This window comes from Crassostrea angulata, chromosome 4 (genome assembly GCF_025612915.1).
Source record: "Crassostrea angulata isolate pt1a10 chromosome 4, ASM2561291v2, whole genome shotgun sequence".
Taxonomy (NCBI): Eukaryota; Metazoa; Mollusca; class Bivalvia; order Ostreida; family Ostreidae; genus Magallana; species Magallana angulata.
In genome coordinates, this window is record NC_069114.1 from 11,299,287 (window position 1) to 11,309,623 (window position 10,337).

At 32.3% G+C, this 10,337-nt stretch overlaps 1 protein-coding gene across 3 annotated transcripts; it reads right to left on the reverse strand.

The window, feature by feature from the left end:
• Positions 1–280: 280 nt before the first annotated feature.
• On the reverse strand, positions 281–9,169 carry LOC128179455 (transmembrane emp24 domain-containing protein 9-like). 3 transcript variants are annotated; one of them, XM_052846889.1, is made up of 6 exons: positions 8,988–9,168; positions 7,791–7,906; positions 7,153–7,230; positions 5,455–5,559; positions 1,782–1,928; positions 281–1,381 (listed from the first exon to the last, which is right to left on the reverse strand). In XM_052846889.1, exons 1-6 carry the CDS (start codon positions 9,118–9,120, stop codon positions 1,232–1,234), a joined length of 729 nt encoding a protein of 242 aa, XP_052702849.1. In that variant the 5' UTR covers positions 9,121–9,168; the 3' UTR covers positions 281–1,231. The 3 variants fall into 3 exon arrangements, with proteins under 3 accessions (XP_052702849.1, XP_052702848.1, XP_052702847.1); XM_052846888.1 differs by lacking the exon at positions 7,791–7,906 and having other exon boundaries at positions 7,153–7,268; positions 8,988–9,169; XM_052846887.1 differs by lacking the exon at positions 7,153–7,230 and having other exon boundaries at positions 8,988–9,164.
• Positions 9,170–10,337: the final 1,168 nt, after the last annotated feature.

Genomic DNA, 10,337 nt, shown 5'->3' on the forward strand with positions numbered 1-10,337 from the left:
CATACTTTTAAGTAATTTAGAAGAATGGGCATGTATGCAGAACTTTTCCCCAGGTGTGTGGAGGGCCCTTTATAACTTGGTCCCAAATTTAATGCCTTTTGAACAATTTTTCAAATGGTGTAATTTATCAAAGTGCGTTGTAACACATCGATTCAAAAATTAAATTGCATACAGAGGTCGCAAAATGCAACAACAATTCGCATACAGAACCACAACTACACTTATTAGAGTAAAATTTCAGTTAACAATCAAATTAAAAGAAAAATAAGTGAAAAAGATGTCTCCTTAAAGAAATTTATTACAAGTCGAACATTCACACCGCAAATAAAAGAATAAATTGAACAGTTTATGAACATAAAGCATGTGTTCTCAAAGCTATCTCAGTAACCAAGACATCCTCTCACGTAATAATCATCAGTGACAAGGGAATGATGATGAAATGTTAAATAACTTCTCATGCGATTTTCAAATATGATATACAATGTATATTCAAAATGCTTTGACAACAAGACTGTTTCATTTTCTATCACAGAAATTTCTAACCAAAAAGAAGTATTTTTAATAGTAAATCTCTTTAAAAAAACATAACTACATGTAATTTAAAAAGCGCGCATCTGATGCAATGCATTTCAGAACTTGAACTTAAAAATAACCAATATTCCCCAAAAGGTTACAACAAGAAAATTATAAAATAGGTGCATTTATATCTGTATTATATCTAATATGAAACAAATGCAATCATTTTCACGAAATCTCCCTTCCATTCATTCATTACACACAAACACATCACACTAAACCTGCACTTTCATGATTTTGCAGTTTTACCCAAAAGTCTCTATTATATATGTACATGTAATAAATATGACAAGTTATTTCATAACGATGAAAAAAAAAAAACTTTCACCTCAGAGAGAAAAAATATCAAAGAATTGGGTAAAACATGCCACATTCTGACAGTGCATTAAAATATAGCTGCTTATATTCTCTTGATTGCTTCCTAATATTTCATTCTATATGAATTTGAGAATAACAATATACCAATTTTATGACATGTTTTTGTACGATATTTTCATCTGTGTAGTTTCCACTTGACTCAAAAAAAAATTCCTTATTAAGTGCAAAAACTGTTTCCCAAACTCATATTTTATAAATAGGTGTTTTTTTAAGGACTTTAAAGGGGAAATCTTTGAAAAATAATTAATAAATCCTATACATATTAGAACCCTAAACACTATACAAGTTTCTTGGCCTCGAAGAAGCTCTTGAGATGCCTCATCTGCCAGAATCCTGTGATGAGAAGTATGACGGTTTGGGCTATAGACCACCATAGCACTCGCTGGTTGGTGCTCTCTGATGTTTGTCTGAAACGCTCCTCACGATACTGAAAGATTAAACGAGTACATAAAATTTACAGCTGAAATAACAATCAGAGGAAATGATGTGTACGTCAGAAAAATACCGTAATAAATTATCTTTAATTTCATAACAGACAAGAACATTTCTATATGTAATATCAAAAGATTTGTTTAATATTTATAGAATAGATTATAAGTTAGAGCATATTACTTTTTTGAAGAAAGCAATAAATATATTTATAAAATATCTACAAAGATAAATATCAAAGAAGCAGGCAAAAAGAAAGGGAGGTAACTTTTTCTGAATTCAATATGAAACAAATACTTTAAGTCTTTTCTTACTACAATATTGATGTCTTACATCAACAAATTGACCCTTTTCTCTGTAGACAGAGTACACCTAACAACAATACACTGAGCACTCACCCTCTGATAATTTTGTTCTTTAGTAATTTGCTCCACCTGATCCAGCAGCTGTCGGATTCTCAGCTGGAGTTCGGATAATTTGTCCTTGGCCTGGATTTGGGAGTAATCCACGGCATGTTCTCCAACCTGGATATCCATGTGGACTCTCTGAAATTCAATGATCAGATCTCTCATTAGTCTTTCATACATATAAATAAGTGTTTCGGCTTTATTGCGAAAATCAAGTTTGTGATTTTTTCAAACACAGATCTACCATGTCTACTGTCAAATAAAGTAAAACATGTAATTGGCAGAGGGAGAAAAAGTAGGAAATCAAATCACTCAGGAATCTACACTGATCTAAAGAATTACAATTTTGATTTTCAAATCTGCAAAATTTTGCATATTAAGGTCAAGATCTAGTAAATGAAAGGTGCTTACAGGTTTATGGAATTCAAGATATTAATTTTTTTAATGGTGCTTCATAGTAATATCTTTGTTTCATGGGGTGTACCGGGGCTAAATTTTTTGGTATACACAATAAAAAATCATGTTTTAAACAACCATTTTCTATGAAATTTGAAGGATAAAAGTAACAAGTCTCGGAGTTTTGTCCATTTTGGACTACCGTAATGTATCGTGTATAATACGCACTCGTGTATAATACGCACCCCCCAAAGTTGACCAAAAAATAGCGAAAAAACAGCAGGTCTTATGTATAACACGCACCCCAAAAATGGCGAAATCAACGGCCGCAATTTCCCCCAAAACAATCGATGTTTCATGATAATTTTATAATCCATGCGTAATTTCTTTAATTTTGTGATCGGAACATAGCACAATGATGAAAATCGGCGGCCGCCATTTTTCCAAATAACTATCGATGTTTAATGATAATTTTGTAACCCAAGCGCAATTACTGTAATTTCGTGATCGGAACATTGTCCAAGCGATATTAGAGTCAAAGTTCTTACAATTTTACTTAAAAAGGACGGCATGATTTACATGGGCGGTATCAAATATCATTAGACACTTCGTAAAACAGTGGAAAAGTTGAAGATCATCATACGTAGGGAAGAACGGCAACCGAGCTTAAAAGTTATAATGTTTGCAGATATAAACCAAAACAACATCAAAAGAAATGATTTAATTGATTAATTATAGTCAAACTCATTGATTGTTGTTAAATAAACATTCTGAAGAAACGTATGTATGTCGTATATCGTCATTATCAAGTCGTACAAATGATCGATGTATTTTTAGCAGTGTCTTTGTAAAGCAATAACGTTTAACTGCATAATTGGACACGAAGTAATCAAGTTTAATAAAATCAGAACTAGAACTGTCCTAATGGGACTAATACCCCCGCTAGGCTAATTTCAAATGGGACAAATAATTGAATTGAATAATAATTAAGGTTTGGAACACATAAAAAAAAAAAATTCTAGAATTATAAAAAAAAAAAAAATAGTTAACAAAGAAAAATCAAAATTGTCAGAATTTCACTGTAAATACATATCTATAACAGTAATACATTTACAAATGTATGTATTTGATGATATATTTTTTTAATTTAATTGATTTAAAGAAAAACCAACAAAATGACAAAAACCCCTCCCTTTGCAGTGAATAGAAATACCGGTAGCCAAGCAATGCTCTTCTGTTGATAAAACTTTCAATATCTTTCTAATAAGAGTCTTGACAGATGCAATTAGTTGTTTCAAATTTTCCTCACTTTCTCCTATGGCACAATTGAACTCCATATCAGAAAATTGATCCCATAGGACTATGATTTTCTTTGATGAGCTTGTTAAATTTAATAAACTCCCAAAACATTACCATAATTACCATACTATGTAAAAATATGTAAAAAAGAAAATTTAATATTACAAACAATTTTAAATTGCCAAAACACTACAATCATATCAGTAATTTTGAATTTCATTTAAATTAATGCCCAATAGGGTCACTTCATCAAATTACTTGACAAATAAATTTAAACAACCTCTAAAAATAGTTTAACTTCTGTATTAATAATTGTATTATTTATTTCCTTATAATGATAGACCTTTTGGTTTACATGAAACAGTTTTAAAATAGCCCCAAAACCATCACCCATTTTACAGATTATCAATTTCCCCTAAACACATGCTCCATCTGAACCATGGCTCAGATAATGGCTCCCTTGGGACAAATGAATTCAGCCACACTTGTCTTTGATGTTCTCATTAGCTCCTAAGAATTTATCATTGACAAACAAAAACTTTGCATTGTCAGTTGATAGAATACTTATAAAAAAATAATTTTTTTTTTTATTAATTAAGACATAAAGACAAAAAACTCCATCTGGATGTATTTATATAAATATATTTTAGAGTGTTTTCTATTAATTAATTGATAAAATCTGTAAGGATTACCTCCCTTACTTTTCAACATTAGTGTACAATATATAGAATAAGGAAAATGAAAACTGTCACAAAATCATTAAATCTTGTCTGATCTTAAAAAAAATTGCAGGTGCACATCTTCAGATGGTGTTCAACATATGCACAAATTTTCAAACTGTTCCATGCAGTAATAAAAAATTCTATAAGGGGGACAAAGTTGCGTCTACAGACAGACGGACAGACGGACAGACAGACAGACAGACAGACGGACAGACAGACAGACGGACAGACGGACAGGGTGAAACCAATATACCCCCCTAAACCTGCGGGGGTATAATAATCGCTAATCTTCATGCACTTGAAAACACCCTGTGAAGTCCGACACAAGACAGGTGCATGCTTCTGACACCGGAAATTGTTAAACAAACATTGACCACGCGCCGAGTCAACAGGTGATTGCTTACGTAATGGCGAATACACTGGCGATATTTAAACTTGTTTGATGCAAGAAATAGTGTTGAGAGTGGATAAATATTTCAATACATGGAAATAAAACTAAGAATAAGGTATTTCTGATGCAGTAAATTTAGTATACACTCGTACAACTTGCATAACGCGCTATATCAGCAGAAAATATACACTCATACAACTTGCATAACACGCTATATCGGCAGTCACGTCTCCCGAGGTATTAAGAATCACGGCTTGAAAAAATGGGGTAAAATTTTAGTCCTATGTATAACACGCACCCCCCACTTTTGATCAAATTTTGGCTGAAAAAAAGTGCGTGTTATACACGCGACATTACGGTAATGAAATATATCTAGATTGCCTTTAGTCTTGCCAAAAACGACATTAAACATGCTCTTGGCCTCCTATTTAAAATGATGTCAAATTGAATATAGGTAACGGGATTACTTTTCCCGTGATAAAACATAGAATGTCAAAATATTGTTTTATTTTTTCTACATAATTCCTTTAAAGCTGTAGAATACGGGAAAAGATTCATCAAATATATTATGACGTCATAATGGTTCTAGCACCAAAAGGACAGTGTGGAATCATTTACTAGATCTTGACCTTAAAAGAAAAAGCACATCCCTGAATAAATCTCTTGCTAATTTATGCCACAGATACATGTACTAGTACCCGGTATGTTATAATGAACCTTAAAAGAAACAACATATGACTGTGAAATAAGCATCATATTAAACATATACATTTATCAATGGAGCTATATTTTTGGTCTGACAAATTTGACAATGTGCACACGTAATTGTGGGTCTCAAGTTCAAAGGTCAACTCACCAACTGGCCACTGGAGAACCAGGCCGTGGAGTTAGAGTGTAGACAGATCACATGTTCCCCTGCTGAGTGAGAGGTGAAGGTGAAGCGGCCATCAGCAGCGTACGTCTACAAAATCAATCAGATTCTTGTAATTATCTCATTCCATGGACCAGAGAATCATGTTACCATACAACTGGGTTTTTATGAACCTATCAGGCTATTTTGGAATCACGATTAAAAGTTTTCCACGCAGATAAAAAACCCAAGTTATATGGTTTAACATAAAAGCACCGCAAATTTCGTCTTTTTAATTAATAGAGAGGTTAAGCATTTGAACGTGTACATATATGAGTACGCGTAACCCTAATCCCCTAATTTTACATATTACGTCATAATTTCTACAAGTTGTACAAAACGTGTAAAATAAAAGTACACAGAGGTGAATAATGAAGCATTTTTCAAAAGAAAAACAGACTTTGTGTATATCATACGTTGTTTCGTGTAAAGCAGACGATAAGCATATGATGAGTGTGCTTTTGGTTTCATCAAATTCGCAGAATTATTTCATAAACAGTGAGAGTAAACTGAACATGTTGAAAATGTTAAATCTAATTATTTTACATGTTCATTTACAAGTACAGTTTATTCAAATTCTGGCACATGTACATGTAAACATACTTGTATCTCTACATGTACCTGTAGACGTACATGTTCAAATGGCATTAATGCTTAACCTCTCTAATAAATTGATTTAATTAACATTTAACAAGTAAAAATGCTTTGAATATAGATATATATTTGAAAATTTTTATTTTTTCATTCAAAATGCTTAATGGCTAATTATTTGAAACATTAAAATATGAAGATATCTTCATTTTAATCATATTTTCAAGCTGAATAACATAAAACATCAAAATAACATGCATATGATAAAATAATCATCAATAATGCAAATAAAATGCTAAACATTGAAACTAAAAACAAGGCATGCAGAATTAATCCCCAACTGCCATTTAAAATAATAAAATCTTGATTTTTCCTACAAAGAAAAATCCTCTCCCATAAAAATGGCTGTCTGAAACAAAGGAACAAAATGGGGAATTTCATATGACATCAGCTTCTAGGCAGACGAGTGGTTTTGCATAGTGTATTTAAGTGGGGTTTTGTACCCTAACTTGATTTTGACCATTTTCATTTGAAACATTTTTTGGGGCAAATTTCAGGTCTTCATTGGTATGAATTATATTTTAAGCCATTTTGCTTTTGTAAAGTCACTTAACTGAAAATAGGAATCTTAATTTAATCAAATAAGAAAAATAAATTGTTTCATATATCTTAGTTGTAAGAAGGGCCACACAGCAGAATTATTCGGTTTTCACTTAACTGGGAATGAAAATAACTCACACTGATGTAATGAGTATATATATGTTCAGGATATACATAGAAGTTCTCATACTGTGTTAAGTCTGTGCTACAGAAATCATATCCGAACTACTGTGTTTTTGAGTAACTATTAGATTACAAAGAGAATATCACCAGTGTGTTTTGAGGTTTGATATTAGTTGTGAATCATATAGTTGATTATCTGCTGGGATGCAATGCAAAGCACTTCAAAAAAGAGAGACATCTTCGGTCTCCACGATTGGTGAAGTCAGAAAAGTTCAAAGGTCAGAGAAATTCAATGCAACAGCTTCCTCCTCCAAAGGGGGAGCAACTCACCCTGGACAGGACTACTTTGTCCTCGGGGTCCTTGACCTCAACCAACATGCCCACCCCCGGGGCAGAGGGGAGGTAATCCTTAATAGAATAGTCATAGACTTGTACCCTGTATGTGCCTGAAACAGAGGGGCATTTTATTTAGATTTGCTGTCATTGTTATGAAATAATGCAAGTCTCCTCTCAAACTGTGATGTAAAGCTACATGGGCACTGCCTAGCATCTGCTTCTTTTCCTGGCAACAAAGAGGAAAGCTCAATGGATTAGATAAATATTGGCACCTTAAAGATTTCAGTTTTCTTTTCCATATTAAGAAAATCTGAAAACTAAAACCGATAAAATCCCATTATCTTTCATACAGCATTGCACATCCACATCAACATGTCAAAATCTTAAATCAATACCAATTCAAGACACCTGGAACTCTTCCTCACTTCACATGTGATTTTTAACCAGCATTCAAAACGACCAAAGTCATCAGTGTTTTATTTACATTTTTTTGCCTTTATGAAACCAGGTCTGAGGAGAAAATAAAGAAAAAACCCACTTTGAATTTGGTCTTGAATTAGGACTGATAAAAATTGAGTCATGCATTGGGGATAGTGATGCCATGCATTGGTGCGATTTCAGTGATACCTTACCCGTGACATGATAGTTTTATCCTCAGGATCTGTGACTTCTACATGCATACCAAGTCCGTAGACTGTTGGTACATAATCATTGACATTTCTGTCAAACATTTCTACTTTATAATGACCTGAAATGAACATCATGTATGTTGAAATATTTTTCCATAAAGGAAAACAATCTTTTTATCAATAAATCAAACAATCTTGCATTTCTGGAAATATATGCAAGAAATATTAATGGAAATTTGATTATCTCTCTTGATATCTCTCTTAAGGTGGAATAACACACAAAGTCACTCAAATTAACAGAAAATTTTTTGATCATGAAAGATATAATAATAAATAAACTGTACAAATGTCAAATAAGCAAAAAATTTGCAGTTTGGGGATAAAAAAAGAACATCTAAATAATTATTCCAGTAAGTATAAAAAAAAAGCCTCTGCGGGATTCGAACTCGGGATGCACAGATCACAAGTCTGACACTTTATCCACTCGACTATGGAGTACGTTACATGTTTAAGTCCATAAAATCGTTTCGTTAAAACGAAATGTTGCTTTGATCAGCGGTCAGCCCTTTTGTGATGATGTGTTATTCCACCTTAATTCAAAATAACTTGCAGATCTCTACACAACTGATTTCATATAGTATTGATAACTAAATCATGTAAATGGTTGAACTAGTTTGTACAGTTGGGGTTTAAATCATCGGTAAACATAATTCTTTTACTCTGAACTGTATCAAAATTGAAGATAGAAGGAACTTAATAGTTGCTATTATATGTGTGAATTTTTTGTTCAGCACTTTAGTCTCTCTATGGTCGCAATGGTGAAGGCAACATTTATGCCTCAACGTAATAATTTCTGATGGGTGCACTTTGCAAAGAGTGATTTCAAAGGTCAAAGTATAACTTTAGATAATTTTGTGGATAGAAACAGACCAGAGACATCTCTGAACAGACTGAGTGATTCTAAAATATTCATTAATCAATTTAAAATTTCATACTGTCCTTACTCAAGATTAAACTCAACAGCATACACCATTTCCATGACTTATCCTCGCTATAACATTTGTATTTTGTACATAATCATGGAATGCATGTCCAACCGGTGAGATTCTCATCGAATTATTTTGCATAAAACCTTCAGAAATGTAAAGTACCATATTTTAACTCAACTCAATGTTTATGTCCTTAACTTGCAAAACGTACCGACAACCATAGTTTCATCTGGAATTTCTTCGATAAAACATTTCTTTTCTGTCTCGCCGATGTGAAAATATAAACCTGATGCCACAGAAATAACAGAAAATAAAGCAAACGCCAACATGTTGTTGGTACCCATCTTGGTGCAAATTCACAGGATGTTACACGTTGGCATGCGCACTTGTTGGCCACGTAGCGAAGAATTATCTGAACACTGAACCCGATGTCAATTATTGAAAATGTCAACAACAAATAGATAAATAGATCAAAGAAGTTTCCTTTCTTTTTTTTCTGACCATAATTAATGTTGATTATTTATTGTTTTAAAAACAAAACAAAAAAGCTTAACCGAGCCTGGTGTGCATCAATTTTTAGTCAGCCTAAACAGCATTGAAAACGACACTTTTGATCATTTATGATGCAATGTTAAAAATGAATATTTATCTTAATAAGTTAAAAATCAATGATTTTTAAAATCATAATCAATGTTTCCAAGTTATCATCATCACAGATAAATAATTATTAAAATAAAACTAACAAACTTGATTTATGGACTTGTTTACGAATGTTTTTTATATGGGTTTTTTTTATCTATCGACTTATCTTCTTCCCTTTTGTGAACATAAAAGATATAAGATTCAGAATCTTGCAACATGGCATTTTTCTCCAACCGTGACCATTTACAAGTCTAAATGCAAAGTCCAGGGAATGAATGTTTTTAGACTTCATCATAAAAATACTGTATATTCCGATCTAGTAGAGATTTTCAAACATTCCTTTTAATTATTAATTTATTAAAACGGAGTCTCGATCCATGTTGGGTATAAAAGATTTTTAAATTGAGGGGTTTTTTGGGGGGTTTTTTTGTAATTTGGTTTTTTTAAATTTTTTAAACAAAAACATCTCATTTTATTAATTTCGATATCCATATGTCAAGTTATAAGAAATAAGAATTATTCAGTTATCGACAATGTGTCACTGCAGCAGGGTGTTGTAAGCGGAAGCTGATATGCAAGCTCTCCGACGAGAGGATAATATACATGTATTATGCACTGATACACGCTAAAAAAATTCTTCATAATACGTGTGATTCTAACAATTTAAATTCTCTTGATTTGGCAGGATTTGGATGACCTTGTCCATTCAAATTCAAAAATTTAATAATCTTTTTTTTTTGTAGATTAATTTGTTATAATTTTTTTGTTACTCCTATCTCTGAATTACACTGAGTTCATAAACAATCTTGAAAATGTGGGCCGTTTATTGAAGTATTACCAATCATTGCCAACGAGGAAAACAATACTAAGAGAACTCATTCTTGCCATTCAGTTTTTAAATTTCTTTAAAAGTAATAAG